At 35.6% G+C, this 12,673-nt stretch overlaps 1 protein-coding gene across 1 annotated transcript; it reads left to right on the forward strand.

Annotated features, from left to right (window-relative positions):
* Positions 1-4,552: 4,552 nt before the first annotated feature.
* LOC105090745 (nucleosome assembly protein 1-like 2) lies at positions 4,553-6,880 on the forward strand. Its single transcript, XM_010982083.3, has one exon. It carries the CDS (start codon positions 4,758-4,760, stop codon positions 5,934-5,936), a length of 1,179 nt encoding a protein of 392 aa, XP_010980385.1. The 5' UTR covers positions 4,553-4,757; the 3' UTR covers positions 5,937-6,880.
* Positions 6,881-12,673: the final 5,793 nt, after the last annotated feature.

Consider the following 12,673-nt stretch of genomic DNA (forward strand, 5'->3'; position numbering starts at 1 on the left):
ATGTTTTATTTTTATTCATTTATTATTAATAATAGTTTGTTAATTATTCATTTATTAATAATAATTTATTAATAATTTGAATAGTTATTAAATTATTCAAATCACTTAAATATCAGTGAATAATCTTTAAAATGATAATTTTGAGGATTACTTATTGACATGGGAAGATGTTCTTCATAGGAACCTAAAAACGGGAAAAAGGCAGGTATGGAAGAGTCAATACAATATGAGCTCAATTTTTCGAAATCTCTATTTGTTGTTCATACCCAAAGAGTGAAAGAAGTGAAGGCATCAATATACTCACGTTCATTCTCTCAGAATGGTGAGATTGTTAGTGGTTTCATTATCTACTACAAGTCCCTTACTTTCCAAATTTTCTAAAATGAGCTCGTATTACATTTATCAGAAAAGAAAAAAGGAATTTTCTAATTATAGAATTAAAATAAGAAAACAAGCAATGAAAAACTCATAACTATGGAACTATGGGACTGATATATGAGCCTGAGACTTCATATATTATTTGAGTCTTCTATTATCAGTCTGTTTTACATGAGATGTGTTTTAATCAAACACAAGCACACATGCACATATACACACACACAGACACAATTGTAGTTGTTAAGTATTTACTTGATATTCACTGAGGGAAACAACATCTTTTCTTTATATTCTACTTAAGCTCCTTGCTCTATCCTCTACACAAGACAGCTTCTGAGACCTTCCAATTTTTATGACTCTCTAACGTGGTCTTTTAGACCAATTACTCATTTCTTTCCTATTCTCTTTCTCCTCCTTTTTCTACTCCCATTTCTTCTTCTCTTCCTCTTCTCTTCTTTTTCCTCATTATTATCAAGAAAGTTTTTAAGTGGAAATTTGGATGTGTGGAAAGTAGCACAGGTACCACATCAAGTATAAAACAACCAGTTACACATCATAGAAATATGTCATCTAAAAGGGAGGCTGTGATCAGAAGGAGAACTTAAAGAAACAATCCTACTTACCATTGCATCAAAAAGAATAAAATTCCTAGGAATAAACCCACCTAAGAAGTTAAAAGACCTGTAATCAGAAAACTGTAAGACACTGATGAAAGAAATTGAAAACACACAAACATATGGAAAGATACACTGTGTAGTTTGATTGTAAGAATTAACATAGTTAAAATGACCATACTACCCAAGGAAACCTATAGATTCAATGCAACCCCTATCAAAACATCAATGGCACTTTTTACAGACCTAGAACAAATAATTCTAAAATTTGTTTGGAAACACAAAAGACCTCAAATAGCCAAAATAATCTTGTGAAAGAAGAACAGAGCTGGAGGAATCTTACTCCTTGTCTTCAGACTATATTACAAAGCTACAGTAATCAAAACCGTATGGTCCTGGCACAAAACCCAGTCACATAGCTCAATGGAAGAGAAAAGAAACTCTGGAAATAAACCCACACACTTATGGTCAATTAGTCTATAACAAAGGAGGCAAGAATGTACAATGGAGAAAAGACAGTCTCTTCAATAAGTGATTCTGGGAAAACTGGACAGTTATATATAAAAGAATGAAATTCGAACATTCTCTAATACCATGTACAAAAATAAACTCAAAATGGATTAAAGGCCTATTTGTAAGACAGAAAACCATAAAACTCCTAGAGGAAAACAGGCAGAACACTTTGACATAAATAGTAGCAATATTTTTTGGATCTGTCTCAAAGCAAAGGAAATAAAAGCAAAAGTAAACAAATAGGACCTAATTAAACTTAAAAGCTTTTGCACAGCAAAGGAAACCATCAACAAAATGAAAAGACAGCCTATTACATGGGAGAAAATACTTGCAAATGATATGACAGATAAGGGGTTAATACCCAACATATATAGTTTATACGACTCAACATGAAGAAAACAACCTGATTATAAAATGAGCAGAAGAACTGAATAGACATTTTCCCAAAGAGGATATGCAGATGGCCAACAGGCACATGAAGAGATGGCCAACAGGCACATGAAAAGATGCTCAACATCACTAATCAGGGAAATGTAAATTAAAACCACAATGAGGATATCACTTCACATCTGTCAGTTTGGCTATCAGCAAAAAACACACAAATAACAAATGTTGGTGAGGATGTGGAGAAAAAGGGAACCCTTGTACACTGTTGGTGGGACTGTAAATTGGTGTGGCCACTGTGGAAAACAGTATGGAGCTTTCTCAAAAAACTAAAAATAGAACTACCATATGACCCAGCAATTCCACTCCTGGGTATATATCTAAAAAAACAAAAACACTAATTTGAAAAGATACTTGCACCCTAATGTTCATAGCTTATAATAGCTTAAATATGGAAGCAACCTCAGTATCCATCAATAGATGAATAAATGAAGAAGATGTGGTATATATATATACTATATATATATACATAGTGTATATATATATAGTATATATATAGTGTATATATATATATATATATATATAAAACACACAATGGAATACAACTGAGTCTTAAAAAAAGAACAGAATTTTGTCATTTGCAGCAACATGGATGGACTTGGAGGGCATTATGCTAAGTGAAATAAGTCAGACAGAGAAAGACAAATACTGTATGATATCACCTATATGCAGAATCTAAAAAATACAACAAACTAGTGAACAAAACAAAAAAGAAGCAGACACAGATATAAAGAACAAACTAGTGGTTACCAGTGGGAAGTGGGAAGGGAAGAGGGGCAATATACGGGCAGGAGATTGAGGTAAAAACTATATGAGAATGTCGAATCTTAACCACTAGACCACCAGGGAGAGATACAAACTATTATGTATAAAATAAGCTACAAAGATATATTATACAACACGAGGAATGTAGCCAATATTTTAAATAACTGTAAGTTGAATACAACTTTTAAAAATTGTGTATCAGTATACTGTATACCTGTAACGTATAATATAGTACATCAACTAAAGTTAAAAAATGCTTTATTGCTTAAAAAAAATACCTGTTTCCCCATAAGTTACCAAGCTGGGAATTAATTTAATTTTTGCTATATGCTGCTCACATTGGTAAAAAAAAAAAAAAAAGTTTTCTTTTTGATTTGCAGTTTTTCCATTATGAGGAAATTTGAACACTTTTCAAATATTTCAAATAAATAAATAAAATGAAAGGGAGGCTGTGTGGTAAGAGTGAGAAGTACTACAGTAATGTTGTGCTTACAGTTTTCTAAATTATAACACATATTTAAAAACCTGAAAAGAAATATGTTATGATTATTTCTGTGATTATGACACAGAAAGATTAACTGCTAATTTGTTAATCTTAGCACTATTTAAAAATAAAAATCATTAAGTTATATGGGTTCAGTTTCAGAGTATGAACAAGAAAAAACTAGCTCTTTTTCCTACCTTTGGAAATTTTTAATGCCACATGACATTACAACTTGTTAATATATTATCACGTCTTTGACTTTTCCCCTAGTGCCAAATCATTCAAAATTTCCAATTTATTAAGAATTTCAAGGCAAATGTTTTGATTTTCAGGAATATTATTTCTTATTTGAGTATCCTTTTGTTTTATCACTCAAAAAGACAAAATGGAGAAAGGGTAATTTGCAATTTATCAACAGTATTTTGGGATATTGATAATCCAGGTGTAAAGTGTTAACTAGTGATACATATAACTGTGGGCACTGGTCACCATGGGCCCTCCTTTACCCCTACTCCCATTCCATCTCATCTCACTCTTCCCTAGGAAATGTTATCAGAGTTGGTTCAATTTTAAAAGAATGCACTCTTCGTAGAGATTTTGAAAATCCAAAGTTGGAAAAAAAATCTCTGGGGAGTCAACATCATCTAAAGATGTTCATTGTTAATATTTTAATGTTTTACCCCCTTCTCAGTTCTTCGTGTATTTGAATATAAAGACTCCCCCACCCCCGTAGAGTACCTTACAGTAGGAGATAAATAATAAGGACAATGGACTACGGACATTCTTTTGTTTGTTTTTTGGTTTTGTAATTACAGATCACATTATAGCTGCAAACTTGGGCTCTTTTTAAAAAAAATTTAACTGTAATATTTGTTAAACATGGGATAAAAAGAAAGCATATATGTTATCGAAAAGATTATTTAACAAAATTCTCTTAGTGGTCATTCGTATTAGATCTATTAATTTGTCTATATAAAAGAGGCTTGGAAGTCACGTTTCAGGCCTCTAATAACTCCCCTTGCCTGTACTTTCTGCTTTTCTCAGATAAAGTTTTCTCACGGTTACTTAGGATCTTCGTTAGTTTCAATCTGCTCCTCCCCAACTAGATCGTCCTTAACCCCTCCCGGCTAGAAATTTTGGAGCTGCTTCCACCGGGAAAGGAGGTGGCTCTGGAAGTGTGACGGATCTAATCACTCATTCATTGGACAAGAGTTTGTCAATCACAGCTACTCAACGAATAAGGTGAGCTTTGACGGAAAAAAAAAGTTTCCAGGGTCATTGTCTGCGCAATCATCTTGCGGCACCTCCTCCTCCTGTTCAGGCAGCTAGTGGGAAAAGCTGTTCGGTAGGCTTCTCCGGCGGCCGCCTTAGGCCTGCCGTGGTATTGCGCCCGTCTGCCACTCCGCTGCTTCCTCCCCCTCAGGACGGCTTCCACAGCAGCAGCAGCAGCCGCTTCCGCTTTAGATTCTGCCTCCATCTTAACCCCCGCGGGTGCCCGCGTCCCACCCCGCAGCCGTCTCCTCCACTTCGGTGAGTCTTTTCCTGTCAAAAAGCTAATAATGGAAGGGCTTGGGGAACAGGGCGCAGCTGGTGAAGAGGGCCAATTAGTCGGCGCGGTGGCAGCCGAAGCCTCTCCACAGGCCTTGATGGGGTACTCCTTAGACGAGGACTTTATTGAGAACCTGCCTCTTGCAGTTAAATACCGAGTGTACGCTCTCAAAAAGCTTCAGGCCAAATCTGCAGGTCTAGAAGCCAAGTACTTGAGGGAATTTCATTCCATTGAGAGGAAATTTGCCGGCATCTATGGGCCCTTATTGGAAAAGAGACGCCAGATCATCAATGCGCTCTACGAGCCCACGAAAGAGGAGTGTGAGGTGAAGTCTGCGGCCGAGGACTATGATTACAATGAGATCGGAGATGATTCAAATGCCCAGATGCAGGGTCCGGAGGAGAATCCGGAGTATGAAGACTTGGAGGAGTATTGCGAGGAAGATTTTGAGGATGTGGAGGATGTGTTTGGGGAATATGGAGGAATCGAGGGACATAATGTGGACGAGGAGAAGGAGGAGCCTACAGGGATCCCCCATTTCTGGCTCACGGTTTTAAAGAACGTCGAGGAGGTCTCTCCGTTGATTCAGAAGTATGACGAGCCCATTCTGAAGCTCTTGCGAGACGTGAAAGTCAAGTTTTCAAAACCCGACGAGCCCCTCGCCTTCACTCTGGAATTTCACTTTGAACCCAACGACTACTTCACAAATGAGATGCTGACCAAAACTTACACGCTCAAATCTAAGCTCCATTACTCTGACCCCCACCCCTTTAGGGGATCTGCGGTGGAACATTGCATTGGCTGCAAGATAGACTGGAAGGAGGGAAAGAACGTCACTGTGCAAACGGTCCAGAAGAAGCAGAGGCACAGGTTCTGGGGACTGATGCGCACAGTGACCCAGGAATTTCCTCGAGAGTCCTTCTTCAACTTCTTCAGTGCTCTCCGCTGGGGTCTGGATGCTGATGAAGATGAGGAAGACGTCTTCATTGCTCACACTTTGCGCACCTTTGTCATCCCAAGAGCCGTGTTATACTTCACAGGAGAAGCACTTGAGACTGAGCAAGAGGGATTGGTCAGACAATGTAATGACCTGGTTTATGACAAAGTCACTTATGAGAACGGGGCGGCTGCTTTTGAGGGTGCTAAAGGCCAATGCCTGGACTCCCAGGCAGAAGATATTGATCGCTGAAACAGAGAGGTTGGTGTACGTGGGCTCCCAGATAAGGAGCCTTCATTTACAATAACTAAAACTTAACCATAAATTACTTACAATCTTAACGTTTGTCTCTTCCTGGTAGTCTCAGTATGAAACTATGTCCAAATATATTTAACAGTGCATTCCATCTAGTACTGCAGTAATGTAAACATTTTCAGGAAATGTAGAAGGCAGTGAATTCTCTAAGCATGTGAATACCTTGCTATTATAAATCCATTGGCTTTTGTCAGGTTGCTATTAGTTTCTAGCCAAGAAAAAAATTACCAGAACTCGTAATTGAGATGTATCTGTTTCGAGCTTTTTTCTTTGAAAAAGCAAAGCAAGACTGCCCCTTTCCCCAGCACCCTTGATAATGGACTTTATTCTGCTTGCACTAACTGTGCCTTCATCTCTTTGTTATAGAAATGCAGCAAGTTGTACACAAATACACTTGATTTATAATTTGAGAAACTGCTAGCATAAGAATAAACATTTGCAGCAAACCCACATTAATGTTATTGACTGTTAGCTTGTTTATAGGCTTCTGTATTTTATGTGCTATAGTGATCTACTCAGAAACCCAACTGTATTATTGCTTATCAGCAAGGTAGAGTTAAACCATTTTTCTTAAATCTTGCCATAAATTGTGCCATATATTTCTGCAAAGTGGGGTTAAAATATGCATTTTCTTTTCTGGAATGTACCTGTCTCTCATGGAAATTACATGATAAGTTAAGCTTTTTTCCTTATGTTTGTTTATTCAAAAATAAAATTAATACATATGTTAAACACTGTGTTTCTCATGAGAATTGAAGTTAGGGATATGGCCTTGCCTCTTAAAGTATCAGGTGAAGGATGTGGTTCAGAGGTATTAGCAGGTCTGATTTATCCTTTGGGCATAGTATGCACTGTTCCTAGGGCCCACTACACTTTTAAGATTCCACAGGGATGTTTTAATTTCTTTTAAAATCAGAAGAAAGTGAACATAGTAATAATGTGTACATAATAATTAATCTATCCTGGATTATCTTTGTTTTATACCAAAAGAGATGTAAAATATTATGTATTTATGTATATTTGAAAGTCATAGAACAAAGGGCCCAAGAAGATAAAGCTGCCTTGGGTTCATGAAAATCATGATGAGGCCCTAAGTCACACCCTTAGAAATAGGTGAAGGAGAGAGTGCATGGAGTGGTTGAGGGGTGGTAACCTGACAAAGGAGAAAAAAGGAGGGAGGTAAAGGCGATGAGGAAAGAAAGGGAGGGACAAGCAGTGATGGGTTCATTGGGGAAAGGGTAATGGAGGGTCTCCAGGCCCTAGGACACTGTGGCTGTCTTGACTGTTCAGAGGGGAATGGGTTAATAGAATGCTGGAGGAGGGGCAGGGCCAGAGCCCAGTTTGGAACTGGCCTGGGAAAAGTTGGAGTGGGCTTGACTAGGGAAGAAGGAAAATGACTGGAGAGGACAGAGGAGGGGGAAAGGAATATAAGGAAGTGAGTGAGGGGTCTGGAGGGCAGAGAAGCTGAGGATGCAGAGGATGAAAGAGTGAAGCTTATTAGAGATGGAAGAGCATTCTTTGGCTAGAGGTTGCTGAAGTTCAAGTTTTATGGTTTTGATACATTTTGCAAAAACATTAGTACTCTGTCCTGGAAGAGGGGCTGGAAGAGGAACTCGAGGAGCATTGGCCCATTGTAAGTAATCTTTAATCATGTTCTTTCATTGCCAAAATACATACACGTATGAATTCACTATTTTTAATTCAACATTTTATATTGTACTATTTCTGTGTGCCAGAAATTGTTCTAAGTACTTTAGAAGTATTAAGCCCTGTAATATTTATTTTGTAATTGAAAAAGTAGTAAATGTATAGAGAAGAATTAATTATAATACCAAATAACAATTTCCTCGAAACTCAGCTTTAACTGCTAACAAGCATACAATTCTGTATCCTGCTTTAAAAAAAAGAAATTTACCATTATAGTGCTAGTGTTTTCCTGAATTTTAATTTACATTTTAAAAGCATAATTATTAATGATCATGTAGTATTCCAATGTAAGGGAACACAATTTAACTATTATTTTAATGTTGGTTATTAGTTTCTAATTTCTAATCATAATAAAGTAGGCAAGCATTCTGTTTTTTAATGTTAAGACTTTTTATACAAGTTCCTTTTTAAAACTTTTCCCTCTAAGTCTTTTGGAAACTCTATGAGAGCTAAATGGTGAGTCAGAAGCAAGAGTCAAATCATTGATTAGCCAGAGGTTCAATGAGAAATGTAGTCACTAGAATGTAACTTTCCCAAGTATAGTCACAAATCTTAGAGGTGGTATTTTCCTACTCAACATGTGTAACAAATCCTTTGCCTGCCCCCTGCACCAAAAACGTATATTTTTCACATGTTTTTTTGAACATGTAAGAACTTGAGAAATAGAGTTCTCTTGAGTTTTTTTTAGAAGATTGATTTAAATTTCAGACCACCCCCAAAAATGAGGATCTAGTGTAAAAGTACCAATACAACAGTGAGCATTAAATCAACTTAGTTATAAAGTAAGATTAAAACATACATTTATATATATATAAACAGAAAATTAAAATTTTGTAAGCACTATCAATGTAGACCTAACTAGCAAAAGTTGGAACTAGAAGGGGAATTTCTTCTTTTATAGCTGGGGATCAAAAAATCTGGGAAGGTAAGTAACAGACACATAAGTATATATTTAAATAATGCCCTAAGAAAAATAATACAATCAATAAAAATTGGATACTGATTTTTTCCTATCATTGCTCAGTAAACATTAAGTAAAATTGTGTTTATAAATGTAACAGGTAGAAAAAAGGGCAAACCTTCCAAATTATCAGAAGATTCAAAACTAAACTAAAAATAAAGGCTGTGTAACAAATAAGGGGAAAAAAACCCAGAAAACCTAAAACAGATATCTTTAGTGAGATAAGATGTAACATTTGACACTTTCCCATGTCTGGAAAGTGCTTCTTTAGGTAGCCTCATGGATATCTCTCACCTCTTTCAAATCTTTGCTCAAATATCACTGTCTCAATGATGTCTGCCTTGACCACCCTGTTGTAAATTGTATATGCTTCATACATGTACTCACAATTTCCCCTTACTCAGCTTTGATTTTCTCCCATAGAAAACAGCATCTTCTAACTCACTATATGATTTACTTATTTGTTATTTGTATTGTTTGTCCTTTCACAGTAGAATATAAGCTCTGTCAGAGCAAGGATTTTTGTTCATTGATGTTCATTGATTTTTGATCCTTGTTCATTGATGTATCCAAGCATCTGTAATGGTGCCTGGCATAAGGTGGATGCTCAATAAATATTTGTTAAATATATTAATCAATATCTGTCTTAGTAAATGTGAATGGGATAACTCATCTAGGAATTTATCCTACAAATATACTTTTGCAAAATGACATGCTCAGGGATATTTCCTGTAGCACTGTTCTACCAAAATAATAGGGAAAATTTCAAATCCATTGGTAAGGGTTTGTATTTATATAAATTATGGTCCATCTCTACAACAGATATTCTTAAACACTATGAGACAGCTATATATATATATTATATATGTATATTATATATATATAATATATAGAAGAACAATCTCTAAGATAGTGTTAAGTGAAAATAGCAAGATGTTAAACACTATATTATACTATAATTTTTGAAAACTTAAAAAATATAAAAAAATTTGATCACATATTGATCATGTATTGATTCTGTACTCTTTTGGAAAGATACATGAGACACTAGTAATAGTGTTGCCTCTATGGAAGGGAATAGGGACATAATGGTGAGAGGGAGACTTCCTTTTAATCTATGCTTTTATCCTTTTTAAATTTGTTATCACATGCAAATTTCATGGGCATAAAAAACTGGGCCTCTGGGAAGGCTTTCAAAAGAGTTAAGTATTGGGTTATTCTACATAAAATTTTGGGAGGAATTTGTTTCTGCTCTAGTTGCTTTGTTATCACTGTTTGTATTCTTAGCAGCTTGACTGCTTCCAAGAGAAAAATGAGAAATAGGGCCCATTAATATGTAAAGAGACTGGAGCCTGAGGTGGCAGAAATGTATAAGGGAGTTTTCAAAAACAGGAATGTCTAAAAATTTTAAGTGTTTTCATTACCACAAGGTACACTTACCCATCCCCCATCTCATATCTTTGCCAGAGTCTTGGTATATATACAAAGATCTTATGTGTATCGTCCCAGAGGTAAATCAAGTAAGAGTATTGTTCATATCTGAGTCCATCTAGCTTGTAGAGATAATCGGATAGCAAGAGTGTCTAACTACCTTGTCATTCAGCAAAAAGTGTAGCTAGAAGCTATGAGTGAATGGATATTGCAAAAGCCATTTTCCTTCATAATTGTTTCTCTTTAAAACTGGTTGGCCTAGTCTGATTCTTTGATTCTCTGATTCTCAAAAGATCTAACACTCCAGCTGATACACTGGAGTATTGGGGTGTGTGTGTGTGTGTGTGTGTGTGTGTGTGTGTGTGTGTGTGTTCCTTTAAAATGCAGTGCTTGATATATAATTTATTTAACTCCTCTTTCCCTGGCTGAGTTCCATGAGTTTTATAGTGAGGAAAAAACTGTCCTTGATTCTTACCTTATCCATGACTTAGTACCTGTGTGATTTCTCTGTCAATTATTTAACTTACTAAGTTCTGGCTTTCTCATGTGTAAAGTAGATTTAACAACACCTATCCTTATTTGTGAGTATTTTATATTCCTAGGATATCTACCCCTTCTGGAAAATAACCCTTTCTTTTTGGAAAATTGCTCCTCTTTCCACTCCTAGAATTTTGGTTCTAGGGGAGGTTGTGTCTCTGGCCACAAAAATGGTCACGTTACTCAAGCCAGTATCATCTGAATCCGTCCCTAGAATTTTGCCAATTGAATCTAAGGAAGACAGTGTTGATGTCCCAAGTGGCAAGGCTAGGATGAAATTAGTCCAAGCCCTGCAGCTAACTACAGCTCCATCTTTGTGAAACTTGAAGTTCAGATTCCTTCCCTGGTTTCTATTTTCCTAGAGCTTTTTCAAATTCATCTGTTCAACTCTTTCATTTTCGATATATATTTTTCTTACATACAGTTTGTTTTCTATCATCGGTATGTAAGTTACATCCAACTCACTAAATTACATCTATGCTTACAAAGGTGTCAAATGTTATTAAATGTAATAGTAAATGTTTATCCTAATGCACTACACACAGACACTCAGTGATATTGTAGCACTCGTAACAGGAATAAAGAAATAATTATTGCTACTTATAATCTCACAGCACTCTCTAGGTGTGGAATTGGTAACTAGGAGGCCTTTTGTTTATTGGTAAAACTGAGTATGCAGATTTGAGGAAATTAGGACCTAAATTGCTCTGCATGTAAATGAAGGAGATGATAATTTAAAACTGGCTAAGTTGATCTTTGGGAGAGAGCAAGGAAGAATTTTGGTTTAAGGTACAAGGGAGAAGAGATGCATCAACTGGGCAATATTGTCTCCAAGGATAATTTCATGTGTGGACAAATAATAAAAATACATACAATATATTCAAAATATTTACTTGATGTATAATTTAGTAATCAATTATAATTACAGTTTCTTCCCTTAGAACTGTGAAAATTAATGTCTTTTTTGTTGTTTTTAACTTTATTTTATGTATATATGTATGTATGTATGTATGTATTTATTATTGACATATAGTCAGTTACAATGTGTAAATTTCTGGTGTACAGCATAATGTCCCAGTCATGCATATATATATATATATATATATATATATATATATATATATATATATATATATATACACACACATATTCATTTTAATATTCCTTTTCATTAAAGGTTATTACAAGATATTGAATATATTTCCCTGTGCTATACAGAAGTAATTTTTTTATCTATTTTTATATATAGTAGTTAGTATTTGCAAATCTGTAACTCCCAAATTTATCCCTTCTCACAACTTTTCCCCCAGTAGCCATAAGATTGTTTACTATGTCTGTGAGTCTGTTTCTGTTTTGTAGATGAGTTCATTAGTGTCTTCTCTCTTTTTAGATTCCACATGTGAGTGATATCATATGGGTTTTTTTCTATTTGGCTTACTTCACTTAGAATGATAATCTCCAGATCCATCCATGTTGCTCCAAATGGTATTATTTTATTCTTTTTTTATGGCTGAGTAGTATTCCATTGTATAAATACACCACAACTTCTTTGTCCAGTCTTCTGTCAATGGACATTTAGGTTGTTTCCATGTCTTGGCTATTGTAAATAGTGCTGCTATGAACATTGGGGTGCATGTTATCTTTTTGAATTAGAGTTCCCTCTGGATATGTGCCCAGGAGTAGGATTGCAGGATCATATGGTAAGTCTATTCTTAGTTTTTTGAGGAATCTTCATACTGTTTTCCATAACGGCTACACCAAACTACATTCCTACCAACAGTGTATGGAGGGTTCCCTTTTCTCCACAGCCTCTCCAACATTTATCATTTGTAGACTTTTGAAAGATGGCTATTCTGACTGGTATGAAGTGATACTTTGTAGCTTTGATTTGCATCTCTCTGATAACTAGTGATATTGAGCATTTTTTTCATGTGCCTATTGGCCATTTGTATGTATTCATTGGAGAATTGCTTGTTTAAGTCTTCTGCCCATTTTTGGATTGGGTTGTTTGTTTGTCTTTTATTAAGGTTATATGAGC

The sequence above is a fragment of the Camelus dromedarius genome, chromosome X, assembly GCF_036321535.1.
Source record: "Camelus dromedarius isolate mCamDro1 chromosome X, mCamDro1.pat, whole genome shotgun sequence".
Classification (NCBI taxonomy): domain Eukaryota; kingdom Metazoa; phylum Chordata; class Mammalia; order Artiodactyla; family Camelidae; genus Camelus; species Camelus dromedarius.